The 17183-nt window shown below is 48.8% G+C and overlaps 1 protein-coding gene and 1 long non-coding RNA gene across 8 annotated transcripts in view; one reads left to right on the top strand and one right to left on the bottom strand.

Moving 5' to 3' along the window:
* The window catches only part of SGMS1 (sphingomyelin synthase 1), a 92133-nt gene that overhangs the window by 72060 nt on the left and 2890 nt on the right, over positions 1 to 17183 (top strand). For all 7 annotated transcript variants that reach the window (XM_064429910.1, XM_064429915.1, XM_064429914.1 and 4 more), the window contains 4 exons: positions 6845 to 7665; positions 11405 to 11522; positions 14771 to 14924; positions 15583 to 15749. In XM_064429910.1, coding sequence (XP_064285980.1) covers positions 7049 to 7665; positions 11405 to 11522; positions 14771 to 14924; positions 15583 to 15749 — 1056 coding nt within the window. In that variant the 5' untranslated portion in view covers positions 6845 to 7048. The remainder of the gene's footprint in view (positions 1 to 6844; positions 7666 to 11404; positions 11523 to 14770; positions 14925 to 15582; positions 15750 to 17183) is intronic.
* LOC135306274 (uncharacterized) lies at positions 2026 to 3367 on the bottom strand. The gene is made up of 2 exons (XR_010367075.1): positions 3217 to 3367; positions 2026 to 2378 (listed from the first exon to the last, which is right to left on the bottom strand). It is a non-coding gene; the product is annotated as an uncharacterized LOC135306274 (long non-coding RNA).

Raw genomic sequence — 17183 nt, forward strand, 5'->3', positions numbered from 1 at the left:
GGATTTTTCTCCTGGGAAGCTGAGAAGCCTCAGAGAAAAAGGAAAACAATTCTTACCTCATTTGCATTTGCTTCTCCTGTGTTTTGCTGCTTTGGAATGTAGTTGGAAATTGTTTATCTAACAGGTGATTGTTTCATTGGTTTCATGGGAATTGTTTTGACTTACTGGCCAATCAAGGTCAAGCTGTGTCTGGCTCTGGAGAGGGTCATGAGTTTTTTATTATTATCTCTTTAGCCTTCTGTAAGTTTCCTTTCTGTATTCCTTAGTACAGTATCATTTAGTATTCTTTAATATAATATAGTATCATAAAATAATAAATTAGCTTTCTGAGAACATGGAGTTAGATTAATCATTTCCTTCCTTCATTGGGGCACCCCAAAAATTGCAATAAACTTGTACAGGTGCTCCCCTTCCAGCCTGGTCTTGGGCACTTCCAGAGATCCAGGGGCAGCCACAGCTTCTCTGGGCACCCTGTGCCAGGGCCTGCCCACTCTCACAGGGGAGAATTTTTTTTTACTAATATCCAGTCTAAACTAATTTTTAAAGATTTGTGATGTTCTATTAATATTTTCACACCCTCCCTTTGCATTTGGGGTGGGGAGTGTGGATTTCCTATTGCAGCTGTTCAAAAATAAAGCAATATTGGTCCCACTGCCATTGCAGACGTTGCATTTTTTTAGGATTGGGACATTAGGATTGTGGAATGGATACAAAATGCGATGGGTGCTTGGGTTACCCCTGGAATGGGCAGAAGGGCTCTGGCCCTGGTGCCTGGCTCTGCCTCCCTGACTTGGGGCAACTTTCCAGCCTGAAATAATTGCAACTTAAACCTTCCCTGCCCTCCTCCCTGCTCCATCCTTTCCATTCCAGGGTCATTGGAAGCAGGATTTCTGTCCTGGGAAAATAAAAGCCCTGCTTAGGAGCTGCTCCTGGGGTGGTACCACTGGTCAGCTGAGGCCTCCTCCTGAGTGTTTGCTGCTTTTCATAACTGCTGCCAAGCACCAGGAAGATGGGAGAGGAAGAAAGCTGAGGTGTAGGGCTATAAATCACAGAATTAGGGAATTGTTTGTGTTGGAAGGGGCCTTAAAGATCATCCAGTTTCAGTTTCTGCCATGGGCAGGGACACCTCCACTAAGACCAGGCTGCTCCAAGCTCTGGTGGAGTCTCATGGAGGGAAATACTCCCTGGTGGTGTTCCCATCTGGAGGTGGGACCTGTTTGGTTATCCAAATGTGCTGCAAGTACTTTGGGTTTTAAATCCTCCATGCTCACCTCTGGGCTTGTGTTCCGAGCTGTTACACCCATGAGAGGATTTTAATTTCTGGGTATTTTTTTTAAGTCTAATTAGGATAGAAAATATATGATGAGGGTTTCTTTTTCTTCTTGCCATCAAGTAAATTAGAAAAAAAGCAGGCTGCTCAGGGATTGATGTAGTATTCAGGCAGGGCTTTTTCTCCCTCTGAAGCTGTGTAAGTGGTTGTTCAGGGGATGTGGGTGTTGCTTTGCATTTTCATCCCAGCCTCTCTTTTCATAGTAGTAGCTCTACTTGCTCTGACTTCCTGTCCGCAGGCCAATGTTTTCCATCTGAGGCTGACCTTGGAAACCTCTCTGTGCAACTTGCGAGCCCACCTGTGCCTCAGTGTTACTTACAGCTATTTTATATTTGCATATACTTGCATTTCCAGCCCAAACCTAGCTTTACTGGCCTGTTTTACACTGCCAGCAGTTTCTTGCTTGTTAGTGGTGCAGAAGGGGTGATGCAGGTTCGGAGGCAAGCCTGTCCTGGAGGGAGGGAAACGCTGCTTGAGAGCTTGTTAGGGCTATCCAGCACATAATTTGTGGCAGGCAGCTCCCTTCCCTTGCAAATTGTGTGCAGAGGTGCTTGTCAAGTACAGGATGTCCAGTTATTGAGGTGTCAGAGTGTTATTGTTGGCCATGATGAAGTGCCTGGAGAGGAGGTGACTCTAGCAGTGACTCAGGCCCTGCTGCTGTGAACAGTTTGTTTTGTGCTCTAAAAACACAGGACAAAGAGCTTCCAGCTTTTATTCGGGGTACTTGGTGTCTGTGTGACTCCAGCTCATCATTCATAGGGAATTCACCAGTGGGCTGGGTTATAAAGTATTCAATCTTCAGTCCTTGCAGCACCTGGGTTTCTCTGCTTGTCTGTGTGCACACATTATCAGTGTGAACCTCAGAGTTTGGTTTCCAAGGGCCAAACCACCATTATTGTACCTTCCAGCTGTGCTTATGAGCCTCTCTCATTTAGACTCTCATTTTTTCACGGAGGGTCGAATCCTCTCAGCTTTTCTGGGCTGTCTGGAAGGATGCTGAGGGTTGCAAGTGCAGCACACCACCGCCTCTGAAAGGATTTCCTGGCTCCTGGTGACGAGTTGCTGAATTAGCTTATTATTTGACTGATTTCTATAGTGACTGTTGCCCTGGCAGCAAAGCTTAGAGAGTAAAAGCACAAACACGAGCAGGGCACAGTTTGATTTCGGAAGGCTTAGCTTTTCTTTGCTTTGGTTGGGTTTCAAAGTACTTCAGGAGGAGTTTCAAGATGAACAAACGGGTAGGGGAGGTGGTTTTTTACTGGTTTAAGTGGATGTGGTTTTGTCTCATCAGTGTTAATTGTGAGAATGAACAGTTTCTTCTTCAAGGAGACCCAGACCTGGGCCTTGTCCTCAGCTTGGGAAAGATGTGAAGATATTAGAGCAGGTTCAGAGATGCTCCAAGGGCTGGAGCCCCTCTGGAGCCAGGCTGGGAGAGCTGGGGGTGCTCACCTGGAGAGGAGAAGGCTCCAGGGAGAGCTCAGAGCCCCTGCCAGGGCCTGAAGGGGCTCCAGGAGAGCTGGAGAGGGACTGGGGACAAGGGATGGAGGGACAGGACACAGGGAATGGCTTCCACTGCCAGAGGGCAGGGATGGATGGGATTTTGGGAAGGAATTGTTCCCTGTGAGGGTGGGCAGGCCCTGGCACAGGGTGCCCAGAGCAGCTGTGGCTGCCCCTGGATCCCTGGCAGTGCCCAAGGCCAGGTTGGACTTTGGGCCTTGGAGCAGCCTGGGACAGTGGAAGGTGTCCCTGCCCATGGTAGGGATGACACTTAATGGGCTCTAAGGTCCCTCCCAAGCCAGATCATTCCATGATTCTTAGATTCTAATCAGCTGATGATTTCATGGCTGATTTTCTTGTTCTTTAATCACAAAGGTTGATGCTCCCACCTTTGCTCTTTATGCCCAGCTGATCTGAGAAGAACAGGTCTTGATAGCAGGGTTGTAACAGTGCACCCCGAATACCTGTTTAACCCTCTGATGTGGCCATGGCCAAGGTGTAGATGGAAGTGGTGGTGGCAATTACTCCCCGTGTTTTGAGTTAGCACTTCAGTGTTTGCTGGCAACGGGGAACAAAGGTCCTGTAAACACGAGGAAGTTCCACCTGGAGCCCTTGATGAGGTTGCTTCATCCTGCTCACTCTTGTGTGGGTATTTTGAGGTGCTGGTTTTCCACAGCATCATTATCACAGTGCACTTGGTATTGTTATGATAATCACATTGTTATTTATAATTCCTTGTCAGGTTCAGGCTCCTTAATGAGGCAGCTCTGCTGCAGATGGAGGGAATTTTTAGCCAGCCAGGCTAAAGAACCTGTGTCAGAGCTGGGGAGGTTTGTGTGCCTCATCCTCGTGGGCATGTGGCCTGGCTGCAGCTGACACTGGTCCCCACCTTCTGTCTTCAGCTTGTGTGGGGAGGAGAAGACCTTTTGTGGAAGGGAAGGGGTCAGTGAGAGCTGTGAGTCCCCCATAGTTTCTGCAAACCACACCCCATCAAGCTTTCATGGATGCACCATAGGGAATGAGGAATTTTTAATGTGACAAGCTGGAAAGGTGTGAGTAAAGAAGCTTTTTTGCCTATTCCTCCCCCATTAGACAGGCTGTGAAAACAGGCTTGAACAAGAAGCGGTGTTAAAAATTTTAGTTGGTTTTCCTCATTTTAACTCTCAGTGAAAACAACTCATCTCCATGGCCTGTGTCCTTGGTAGAGGATTACCTTTCCTCCTTATCATTTACTCTGCTTTTACAAAAGCTGCTTGGTAGTGATTTACACTGGTGGTGTGAGAGCACATTTTGGAACTGATGGTATTTTCCAGCAATATTGCCCAAACCTGCAGTTTTACTGCAAGGCACACATTTGTTGGTTTTTGTCAGGCTGCCAGGCCAGGTATTCTGGGGTCACACCAGCATGTTGGGACTCTTGTGCCAGTATCCAAGTGCTATTTGCAGCTGGCAACAGATTTTTCCATCTGGAGCTCATCTTAGAACCTGCTGGAATGTAATCAGGGAATGGTTTAGGTTGGAAAAGCCCTCTAAGCTCATCAAGTCCAACCATTCCCCCAGCCTCCCAAGGCCACCACTAACCCATGTCCCCAAGTGCCACATCTACAAATGTTTTAAATCCCTCCAGGCAGGGATGGTGACTCTGCCACTGCCCTGGGCAGCCTATTCCAGGGCTGGACAACCTTTTCCATGGAGAAGTTTTTCCCAGTATCCAATCTAGGCCTTCCCTGGCAGTGGAAATGTAGTTTGGAGGTTGGCTACAGACTCTTGAGCTGTGTCTTTGGGATTCCGAATCCTTAAAAATGTTGTCAGGATGGACAGGAAGCTGCTCTATCAGTTTCAGGGATTTGGGAATCTGGGATTTAGGCACTCCAGTGTTGAAAACTGAAAAGGTTTAGTTAATACTGGCTCACCTCATGGTGCCCAGAGTGCTCAGAGAACCCCAAAACCAGGTGGGATGGCTGCTGCAGGCCCAGAGCTCGGGTGGGAGAACAGCATTAAAAATAAATAACTTGTCTTTATCATTGTGAGGCACCATCCTGGGCAACAACAAGAAGTCTGTTAGGATTGTCTGTTGGGAATTTGTGCTGCCAGAGCTGGGATTTGAAATGAGCACATGGAGATGGGCAGGTGGAGCTGAGCTGCTGCTCAGTCCTGGCCTTGTAGGAGCTTCTAATGTGGGTTACCATGCATAATTCAGGCCACCCTTTTTCCATGTTCAGAGCTCTGTAACTAAATACTGATTTGCTAAACACAACTTGAATAATGAAGCAATCTGTGGCTTGAAAGCCTTTCTCAGTATTGAAAGAAAAGGAAGCAAATAGAGCTGTATCCTCATTTCTGCTTTAAAACAACACAGATATGCACAAAGTGGATGAGTCATCTTCACCCCTGCTTGCTCCATGGATTTAAATGTGTGCACATTTCTGGTGTCCAGCAAGTGAGAGGTGGCCTGTCCAAAGTACTGCCAGTCCTTCCATCCAAGGCTTTTTCTTTTCTCTACCATCACAGTTCCTTCCATGGAAAAACAAATTAAAAACTGCACCTTGTGTTTCTTGCTGAGCTTAGAGGTAACAGGTCAGAAAATGAATTGATGTGCAGTGTGGTTGTGTTTGCATAGGAGTAAAGCTCTGTATCTGTTCTGAGCCACTTCAGCTCAAATCATGCCAGTAGGGTAAATTATTTTAGTTTTCCTCAGCCACAACTTTGCTCCCTTTGATGAAACACAAACACTTGGGAGCTTGGTAAGAGGCTAAAAATATTCTTACAGCTGATAAAGGCTTGGTTTGACTTCTGAAAGTATGAAGTGGTTTTTTTTCCCTGTGCTGTTACCTTCTCACTTCATGTTTATGAGCTGCAGCAGAGCACGTGGTCTGTGGGATGGTGGGGCTTCCACTGCTTTCCTCTCCTTGCTCTGGGGAGGAGCACTTTTGGTTTTTTGTTGACTAAACACCTCAGACCTGAGGATTTGCTCATGGAGGTCTGTGCCATCACTACCTTGTTTGTTGTACATGTCTCAAAAATTCAGGAATTCAGGAGGAGATTCCAAGCAAGTAACTTGTGTGTGCTTGTAACTTTTGTACTTGAGGCAATCAGCTTTTCTAAGCTATTTCTGCAATTCATTGAGTATAGAAGTTTCTTACCTAGTTCCTCTTCTTTTTTTTTTTTTTTTTTTTTAAATGAAACATTTCTCCTGGTTCCTTCTTTTTTTTTATCTGGTAGGCAACATTTCTTTGAATTGGAGCAGTATACACTGGTAACAGTTGAATTTACCTCACAGAGCTGCTGAATACTTGCAAACCTAAATGCTTCAGTTTATTTTCAGGCTAATCTGCTTGATTATTGATTTTCCTGCTGCTCTTTTGTCCTAGAGAGTAGATCCATGCTTACCTATATAATTTTTTTTAGTTTTGATGACTATATGTGGCACCTGGAGGAGTTCTAGGGTGGGTTGGATGGGACTTGGAGCAAGCTGGTCTAGTGGAAGGTGTCCCTGCCCATGATAGGGGGTGGAATGGGATGAGCTTTAAGGTCCCTTCCAACCCAAACCAGTCTGGGATTTTGTGACTTTATGATTTTTGCCTTGCAGAATGAAAAACAGGTTTTGTATTCAATCACTGGTGCCACACGTTCCATGAAGGTACCAGCCTGTAAGGGGTAGAAGAGGTTTCTACCACAAGTAATACCAAACATTTGCTCTGTAGCTCCTTACATCCATGAGTATGATGACTGGAAGAGGAGTTTGGGTGCTGCTCCTGGGCCAGAGGATTGAAATGGAAAATGTAACAAATACAGAGCAGGAGGGAAGCTTCCCACAGCTGCAAAGTGGTGTTAAATCTGTTAAGAAGCCAACAGCGAGCTCGGGAAGGACAGCTCAAATGTGCTGCTCTTTCCCTCCAGAGTCTCTTGTCCTTCCTGATCACAGCTGGTTTGGTGCAGGAATTTTGGCTTTGGCCATGAACCTCAAGCTAAATGCCATGTTAATGCCTGCTTCTGTGTTTTTGTCCCCCTCCCCAGGAAGAAGCATGCCAGCACGAAGATGAAGTAGAGCGTTTCCTATGCTGGCCGCACGCTGGTGTCGGCTGGGCAGGGACGGGCTCTCCCTCTGGCCAAACCCATTCCAGGGACAGGATGAAGCCAAGGAGGAGCTTCCCGCCACGCTGGAGCCGCAGTGACTGCTGCCCACTCTTTTAAAGCCCATGTGCCACCGTCCCTGGCGAGATGAAAGAAGTGGTGCTGTGGTCACCCGAGGAGGTGACCAGCTGGCTGACGGACAATGCCGTGCCGGAGTACTGTGAGCCCCTGAAGAACTTCACCGGGCGGGACCTCATCAACCTGACGGAGGAGGATTTCAAGAAATCCCCTCTGTGCCGGGTGTCTTCCGACAGCGGGCAGCGGCTGTTGAACATGATCGAGGGGCTGAAGATGGCTCACCACATGGAGGCTCACAAGAACGGCCACGCCAACGGGCACGTGCGCGCCGGCGACGCCGCGCGCCAGAACGGCTTCGGCGCCGCGCTCAAGCTCAATGGGGTCCCCAACGGGTTCAAGAAGGAGATGATCAAGATCCCCATGCCGGAGCCGGAGCGCTCGCAGTATCCCATGGAGTGGGGCAAGACTTTCCTGGCTTTTATTTATGCACTTTTTTGTTTCGTCTTCACCACGGTGACTATCTCGGTGGTTCATGAACGAGTGCCTCCCAAGGAGGTGCAGCCTCCCCTCCCAGATGCATTTTTTGATCGCTTTGATCGGGTGCAATGGGCTTTTTCTATTTGTGAAATCAACGGCATGATCCTTGTAGGACTGTGGTTTGTTCAGTGGCTGCTCTTAAAATACAAGTAAGTAAAACCTTTTCAAAACTTGAGTGCTTCTGATGGCTTTTGGAGGGCAGATGCTGGTTTGCACCCAAACAAAATAAAGCTTCTTGTGATCTTCTTATCTCAGTTTTCAAAGGTGAGGTAGCACACTGTGTGAGCTGCTTGTGCAGAAGGCAGAGCTCCACATGTTCCCTGAGAAACTGAGCAACTCCCCTGCTCATGTTTGCCTGCATGGTTAACTCAAACCTTTTTCGTGGGTGAAAAGCCATGGATTGGATGAAATGACGTTCTGAACTCCCTGTTTGTTCTGAGGGAGCACAACTCATGCTCTTGTGAACCTGGACCCAAGGGAATGGCTGGAGCTGTGCCAGTGGGGGTTTGGCTTGGGTATCAGGGAAAGGTTCTTCCCCCAGAGGTGCTGGGCACTGCCCAGGCTCCCCAGGCAATGGGCACGACCCCAAGGCTGCCAGGGCTCCAGGAGCATTTGTGCAGTGCTCCCAGGATGAACATGGTGGGATTATTGGGGTATCTGTGCAGGGACAGGAGCTGGGTCAGTGATTCTTGTGGGTCCCTTCCAGCTCTGCATATTCCATGATTTTAAACCCAAGGGAAACAGCTAGAGGAGGGTGCTGTGGGGTTGCCCTCAAGAAGGAGATGTGGGGTTAATAGGGCCATTCCAGGGATCAGACACCCTGTGGTGGAGCTGAGCAGAGCCTGTAGGTGAGGAACAGCAGAATCCTTGGAGATTTTGGAGCTGTGAGATGTGGGTTGAGTTTATGGTCACGTACAGGTATTGGTGTCACTGGGAGATGTGAAGGCTCCCCCCCTGCTGTGTCCCCATTTGCTTTGGGGTGTTTGTTTTTATTTATGTTATAGAATCACAGAATGTTTGGGGCTGGAAGGGACCATAAAGATCATCCCATTCCAACCCTCTTCCATGGAAGTCCCCTTTGAAGGGCCTTTTCTGGTATTAGGGGAAGATGCCAGGGAGTCCCAGAGCTTGGTCAGTCTGTGCACTGATCATGGAATGTTTCAAGGACCAAAATCCCTCTTTTCTGTCCCTGAGCAGAGGGATCAAGGTCCCAGAGGCCCAAGCTGTGGCTGAGCAGCAGAAAGGGAAGAGCAGGAGAGGTGCTGGCAGGACCAGGAGCCCAGCGAGGTGCCTTTGTCTGGAGAACCTTGTTCTTGTGGTTTTGCATGGGGCACACCATAGGGGTGGTGACTCAGTGCTACAGAAAAGCTGAATCCCTTTCGTGGTGGGGTTATCCCCTCCCTTTGAAACCTAATTCAGGAATAAAGAGAGGGCATTGGGCCACGTGGGCCTTCCTCACTTCTGCTTCCTCATCCCTGGAGGTGTCCAGGGCCAGGTTGGACAAGGCTTGGAACAACCTGGGATAGTGGAAGGTGTCCAGGGGTAGAACTGGAAGGGCTTTAAGGTCCTTTCCAAGACAAACATTGTGTGATTCCATGGTTCTGATGCTGTCCATGGCATGGGATTGGGCTGATGTCTCTCCAGAAGGCAGGAGCAGGTCTGGCTGGGCACTCCAGAGCCCAAGGAAGCTGCTGAGGCAGATGAACTTCCCTGGGAAGCATTCCCAGCTGCTGTGGGAGAAGCACAGTGCCAGGATTGGCCATGTGTTTGGCTCACGGGGCTGAAGGAGCAGCGTGCTCCCTGCTGAGGTCTGCAGGGCTGGGATGGAGCTCTCTGGGCCAGGAATATGTGTGGAGGTTGTACCTCCTGGCTGGCTCTGGGTCTCACACTCACACAAATCCTCCTGGGGAAAGGCAAATACGAGGCTTTTTACATTTAGTTTTACTTTATATTACAGTGCAGAGCTCTCTCAGATTTTCCCAAGTTAAAATATGCCAAATCCAGCAAAATCAAGTGGTAGTTTTAATTAAAAAAATAAATTCAGTGCTCAAAGAAATGCTTCTTTGGGCTCTCAGAATACAGTGTTGCTCAGCCTTTAATCCCCAACCCCCTGTTTGCCTTTATGTTAAAAAGAAAAAAGCAGGTTCATGTCTGGTTCTAAAAGCCACAAGGGTGAGATATGAGAGGAAAAATTCTGCAGAGGAGAACCCCTGCTCTACTGGAGTGGTGCCCTCCACACTTAAATTTCAGTTTGTGGGAAAAGATTAATAATTATCATTCTTAACTCACAGCTTTGACCATGTTTACACCAGGAGAGCGAAGAAAAAAGTCTGGAATACTGTGTTACAGCAGGGAGTACTCCACTTCAAAATGTGTTTGGCCTGCAAGAGTTGAATTTTTCCTGATAAATCAAGGCACTCAAGGTGTTACTGATGTGGCACTGCAGACTCATACTCCTCCAAGAGTGGAGCACTCCAGTTTAGTAACCATGCCAAAAGCACCGAACAATTTAAAAGGTGGCCAGTGTTGAATTTGAAAGAGCTCAGCTTGATAGGAATATTAATTTTTTTTAAGTGAGCAAAATAGTAACAACTGAATTCCAGTGCCTGAAGGGAACCTCCAAGAAAGAAGGAGAAAGACTCTTTGGAAGGGCCTGGAGGGACAGGACACAGGGAATGGCTTCCCACTGCCAGAGGGCAGGAATGGATGGGATATTGGGAAGGAATTGTTCCCTGGCAGGGTGGGCAGGCCCTGGCACAGGGTGCCCAGAGCAGCTGTGGCTGCCCCTGGATCCCTGGCAGTGCCCAAGGCCAGGCTGGACAGGGCTTGGAGCAGCCTGGGACAGTGGAAGGTGTCCCTGCCATGGCAGGGGGTGGAATGAGATTATCTTGAAGGTTTCTTCCAATCCAGACTGTTCTTGGATTCTGGGAATGCCAGAACCTGCAGCTTGAAGTGGCCATAAGTGCAAAGAGCAGTGATTTAAAGTGAATACCAAATCCACAGGGTCTGTAGCCCTGGCACACAAAGGGTGACTGCTATAATTGGATTCACCCCCAGTCTCTGTAACCCTGGCAGTGATCTCTCTGAAGGATCCATCCAGAGGTTGCTCCTGTCCTGGTGGATGTGCCAGGAGAGGTTTAATTGTTTTTTTTGGAGGTGTTTGTAGGTGTTACCCCAGTGGGGCAGTTCTGGGGCTGCCTGTCCCTCCTGAGCCCACCCTTTACCCCAGGTGCTCGTGCTGGTTTTGCAGAAGCACCTCACAGTACCCCAGATCTGCATCTGTGAGCATCAGCCCTCACTAATCCATGTCTCTGCAGCTGTGACTTCCCTGCAAACAGCCTGTCCTGCAGCCAGGGCAGCTCTGCATTTTTATTTGGGAGCTTTCCTTGCTGATGTGAACTGCTTCCTTTATAATGCTGCTCAGGAAAGATGTGTTCTCTCACTCCTCTGGGTTATACAGGAGATCCTTTGTAATCACTGAATTGTGTGTCAGCTGAAATAAACGTACTCCTTTTCATCTCACAGTGAAAATCCTGTAACTTTATCCCCTGCCTCGAATGGGAAATCAGTGACTGGCCACAGCTAATGGTGGGGTGTGAAATCCCCTTTAATGTCTTTAGCACCCAATCTGCACAGGCTTTTGCATCCTAATCCTTTTATTTTCCATATTCACCTTCAAAGGCAGCGTGAGTTGTGTTGCTCCTGTTCCTGGCCTGGAAGGCGTGGGAATATTTGTGGAGCAGTTCAGCATTCCCAGGTGTAAGCCAATAATGTCACGAGTTTCCAAAGCATCAGGAGAAACCAGCTGCTGCTTTGTTTTATTTACCTTTGTGGATTTTTTTTGCCTTGAGCACCTCCTTATTTGTGCCTGTTTTTTCTCCCTGCCAGGTCTATAATTAGCAGAAGATTTTTCTGTATTGTTGGCACACTATACCTGTACCGGTGTATTACCATGTACGTGACTACACTCCCAGTACCTGGAATGCATTTCAAGTGTTCTCCAAAGGTAAATTCCTCCTTATCTGCCTGTTTCCCCCTCATCCTGCTCTTCCCAAAACTGCTTTCTCAGTAAGTGTTTCTAAGGGAGGGGATTCTGCCCCTGTGCCCTGCTCAGGTGAGAGTCCACCTGAAATTCTGTGCACAGTTCTGGTGCCCCCAGCATAAGGAGGGCATGGAACTGTTGGAGCAGGTCCAGAGGAGGCCATGGAGATGCTGAGGGGCCTGGAGCATCTTCTCTCTGTGGGAGAGCTGGGAATGCTCAGCCTGGAGAAGGGAAGGGTGTGTGGAGACCTCACAGCTCCTTCCAGGGCCTGAAGGGAAACAGAGGAGCTGGAGAGGGACCCTGCAACAGGAACTGGAGGGACAGGACACAGGGAAATGGGTTCAAACTAACAGAGGGCAGGGATGGATGGGATTTTGGGAAGGAATTGTTCCCTGTGAGGGTGGGCAGGCCCTGGCACAGGGTGCCCAGAGCAGCTGTGGCTGCCCCTGGATCCCTGGCAGTGCCCAAGGCCAGGCTGGACAGGGCTTGGAGCAGCCTGGGACAGAGGAAGGTGTCCCTGCCCATGGCAGGGGTGGAATGAGCTGAACTTCAAGCCCAAACCAGCACAAACCCCTCTATAATTTTAATTTGAGAGCACTGGTTTGGTGTGACAGGGACACCTTTCTGCAGGTCACTGGCTGCCCTCTCAGTGGAGGTGCTGTGGGGCAATGCAGGGATTCCCACCCTTTTCAAAGCACTGAGCTACCCAAATTCTGTGGCATTTTCAACTAATTTGCATGATCAGCATGTTCCTGTCCCCACTGAAGCTGTTGAAGCAACGTGCAACCTTTGCCATGTGTGAGTCACTGATTTCTAAATAAATACACACCTCAGTGTGTCAAAACCAGAAATGATTCGTGGTTGAAAATGGCCCAGAGGGACTTTCCTAAGGCTGTCTGCTGCACATATTTTTGCAATTCTGTTAGCACAAGGACTTCTCACCTCCTCCCAAGAGATAAATCAGGCTTGTGAAAGCCATGGCTGAAACCAGGCTACTGGGACAGAGGTGTTGACCCTTGTGGTCAGCCTGGCAGGGTAATTCACGTGCTCAGGGTGGAGATGGGACAGAGCTGGTGGTGTTGCATCCAGCCCTGGTCACTCCAGCATTGCTGGAATCCTGGTCCTTTCTGCAATTCCTGGGGCTGGTTGTGCAGTGACGCAGCTGAAGCAGGAGAAAGGGCAGAAGCACAGCCATAAATCAGCTGGCAGGTTGTAAAACCACTGAGGTCCAGGTAGTAAAATCCTCATTGGACTTGATCCACGTGCTGAGGTACAGGTGGTAAAATCCTGATTGGACTTTACCTGTGCTGTCGTTGTTTTGGTGAGGATTGGCACATCCAAACAAAGCTTTGGTTCCTCAGGGAATTCCAGCCAAGGCAGAACCTTTGTGGTTTTTGGAGGGATTTTGGAAAGAGAAGTGGGTGGGAGAGGATTCAGCACTGTACTTGAACAGCCTGCTGCTAGGAAATTAAAAAAGAGAGAACACAGGTATTTATGGGCTGAAGTGAATAAATCTGCCTGTTTGGGGAATTTGGAGAATTTATGGTGTTGGCAAATCCTTCTCATTACTCAAGAAGAGACAAGCTGAGGGCCCTGATAAGATTAAGGAGTTTTCTTGAAAGCCCTAAATGTACTGGTGGGAAAAGAATAACCTCTCAACACCTTACTGAGTTCTATGTGATTGTGAAAAGTGGGCTTTGGGGAGCAGTTTAGTGTTTGTGAGCAACTGTTAGCAGGAAATGTTTAATTCCTGCAAAGAACATGCTCCAGTCTGTCAGAAATTATTAATTTCCACTTCTTAAAGCAGGGCCAAGCTTTAAAATAAAAACATAATGGCCAGCCTGGGGGGGAGTCTGTGTTTCCTTCTGACAGTTCAGTGCTTTCCACGGATTTTCAAACACCATAAAATGAGGTGAGGATGCAGCACAGGTGTGCATTGATCCATTAGTCCCTGCTTCCTGATGGGTGCCAGAGGTCTCCACACATCCTGGTTGTCCCATGGCATACATTTTTTGTGGATTTGTTTAATATTTGGCCTTGGCTAAGAGCTGAGAGCAGCAGAAGTGTTGGGCAGTGCCACCTTGGGAGAGGGAGCAGAGTGTCCTCGGGGAAGGAATTGGTTTCCTTGGATTTGGCTTTCCTTGGGCAAGCTGAAGCTTTTCCAGGAATGCTCTGTGAGCCAGTGGTTGGGGGTGGGTCAGAGCCAATCTGGAGACTGGGAGATTGTGGAGGGAGATCCCTGTTTGGGCTGCTGTGGATTCAAAGCACAAGTCTGGCCCTGTGCTCTGACAGACAGCACACACGTTTCTGTTGGAGTGGGAAGCAGAAAGAAACAATCTAGCAGACTTTTCCAAGGCTTTGGGGTTTGGACTGAGATGCTCTTGTGTTCATCAGGTCCTGGCTTTGGCAGCTGCCTGTTCAGTCTGGGCAGTTCCTCCTGGTTTCTGTTGGATGATCACCAGTAGGGCCTGTGCTGTTACCAGCAACATGAACTAAATAAAACCTCATTTATTTTAGAGTGTGCTGCCTCCTGAACAGAAGGAAAATCTCACCTGAGCGCCAGCTACAAGAGGTGCCAAGCATCAAAACACTCGTGTCTCATTTCCAGTCTTCTTCCTGCTGGAAATGTGCTGCCAGCTTTTGGGAAAGGCTGAGGATTTATTTATCTGCTGATTGATCTTGTGGATCAAAGCAGAAGGGGAGGAGAACTGTGGCATTCACATTCTCTGAAAAATCCCTTTGCCCAGGATTTTCCTCCTGGGAAGCTGAGAAGCCTCAGAGAAAAAGGAAAACAATTCTTATCTCATTTGTTTCTCCTGTGTTGTGCTCACATGGAATGTGTTTGGAGATTGTTTACCCACAGGTGATTGTTTCATTGGATTCTGCTGGGAGTTGTTTGACTCTCTGGCCAGTTGGGGCCAAGCTGTGTCAGGACTCTGAAGAGAGTCACCAGTTTTCATTATTAGCTTTTGAGCAGTTAGTAGGTATCCTTTTTGTATTCTTTAATATAGTTAGTATAGTATTCTTTAATATAATATAGTATCATAAAGTAATAAATTATCCTTCTGAAACATGGAGTCAGATTCATCATTCCTCCCTGCCACGGGAGTCCCTGCAAATACAACAGAGAGCTGAAAGGCCAAATTGCTGCTTAAAACCATTGCTTTGAGCTGTGATATTTAACTGTGCTTTGTGTTTTGCTGTCCCACCAGCTCTTTGGAGACTGGGAATCTCACCTGCGAAGGATAATGAAGTTGATTGCTGGCGGAGGCTTGTCCATCACGGGCTCCCACAACATGTGTGGGGACTACCTGTACAGCGGCCACACCGTCATCCTCACCCTCACCTACCTGTTCATCAAAGAGTGTGAGTGCCCTGCTGCCCTCCTGCTGGGTGCTTCCTTCCCACCTGAGGGGTTTCTGTTGTGCTCAGGAGCACAATTCCAGTTAAAATGCCTGCGTGGTCCATGGTGAGAGGAAATGGCCTCACATTGGGTATTAGGGGAAAATCCTTCACCAGAGGGGTTGTAAGGGTTTGGGTTGGGAGGGACCTAAAAGCCATTCCCACCCCCTGTCAAGGCAGGGACACCTTCCACTGTCCCAGGCTGCTCCAAGCCCTGTCCAGCCTGGCCTTGGGCACTGCCAGGGATCCAGGGGCAGCCACAGCTGCTCTGGGAATTCCATTCCAGCCTCTCCCCACGCTGCCAGGGAACAATTCCTTCCCAAAATCCAATCTAAACACAAGCAGGTTGACTTGACAGCCCAGGGTATATTATATCTTCCTATATTAGGAAAGATCTCCTAACCTTTCTCATTTCCAAGGATCTCACTACCCCTGAGTACAATTTTAAATTACACCTTAAGCGAGTGACACTTATTTTGTGATCTCAGCATTCCTGCTCTTAATCTCAGCACGGGCATCTCTGTGGCAGCCAGGATTGCAGTCCATGACCTCTGCTAATCACAGCAGTAGTGCTGATAAGCTTCCCCTTGGGAGAGTAACCCCTGCTTGTGCTTCCTTGCAGATTCCCCACGGCGACTCTGGTGGTACCACTGGCTCTGCTGGGCGCTCAGCATGGTGGGGATGTTCTGCATCCTCCTTGCTCATGACCACTACACTGTGGACGTGGTGGTGGCTTACTACATCACTACAAGGCTATTCTGGTGGTACCACACAATGGCCAACCAGCAAGTGAGTTCCTCCCACTCCTTGGATGCTCCTGCTCTAGCCTGGGGGGGGTGAGAATATCCAGGCTCACCCATGTCCTGTGGAGAGTCCCTCTCTTCCTCCCAGCTGTTGGGTTTGCAGGGGAGAAAGAGGCATCATTCATTGGGTTCTTGGCCACAAAAATATGGGAAGGGCTTCCCAAAGGCAGGCAGGGCTCTCCCACCCCTGGGTAACTTCAGTTTTTTGAAGTCTTCTGAATTTGGGCCAGGTGGTCACGTTTGTGACAGAACAACAAACCATTTAGATTCTTTTGCCTTGATTTTGTTTAGTTTGGTTCTTGAGGCCAGCTGGGGTTTTCCTGTGTTCTGTGGCTTGTGCCACAGGTCTCTCGAGGTACAGGAGGAGGCCTCAGCTAAAAAGGAACTGGTGTTTGAAAGTGTTTCCAGGGGGTGGAGAGCTCTCCTGGCTGGTGAACTGGAACAGTCAGGGAGGAGCTGACAGTGCTGAGGGAAGTGAAACCTCTGCTGTGCAGGGCAGGGTCAGGCTGGAGATCAGGAAAGGTTCTTGCCCCAGAGGGTGCTGGCACTGCCCAGGCTCCCCAGGGAATGGGCACAGCCCTGAGGCTGCCAGAGCTGCAGGAGAGCTTGGACACTGCTCCAGGGATGCCCAGGGTGGGATTGATGGGGTGTCTGGGCAGGAGCAGAGGCTGGATCAGTGATCTCTGTGGGTCCCTTCCAGCTCAGGATATTCTATGATTCTCTGAGAGGAAATGCACAAGTTTTTGCCACAGATAGTGGACGAGGGAGTTAAGAGACATTTTTATGTCCATAGCAGCATATTGGTGCCCAAATATTTTCTGTGCTCACGGTCAAAGATATTTTGCTTATCTGTGGCAAATGCTGTTAATTGTGTGTATTAAAGACCTCCTACAATGGTAGAAGATGAGTTTATTTTGTGACAGTGCAGATCACAGAATTATCATAGGCTGGAAGGGGCCTTAAAGGTCATCTGGCTCCAGCCCCCTGAAGGCCTTGTAGGTCCCACCTCATTATTCCACTGGTGTGGTGCTGCCTGGAGCAATACACCACAGCCAGGCCTTGTGGTGCATTTCTAGCCAAGTGCCTAATTGCAGATTGGGTGCCCTTTGATGTTCAGTCAGCTTGGGAGGTGCTGTGTTCTGTGCTCACGCTCTGCAGCTCTTGTCACACGAGAGCTGAGGATTCTACACACAATCCAGAGGATTCCACACTTTCACTCTGCTCCTGGGCTCTCAGAGCAGTGGTACTTCCAAGCTGGAAGTGCTGGAGTCAGGAGTGCCCCCAGTCCTGCTGAGGAATTGCTTCAGCAGAGCTTTGGTGTGGAAATGTTCCTGTTCTGCTGCCTGATGTGCCTGGGGAGGTGGCTCAGCTCTGCTGCCCTGAGCTGCCAGGATGTTGGGAAATGCCAGTCCCTGGCTCC

Source organism: Passer domesticus, chromosome 8 (genome assembly GCF_036417665.1).
Source record: "Passer domesticus isolate bPasDom1 chromosome 8, bPasDom1.hap1, whole genome shotgun sequence".
In the NCBI taxonomy this organism is placed as follows: Eukaryota; Metazoa; Chordata; class Aves; order Passeriformes; family Passeridae; genus Passer; species Passer domesticus.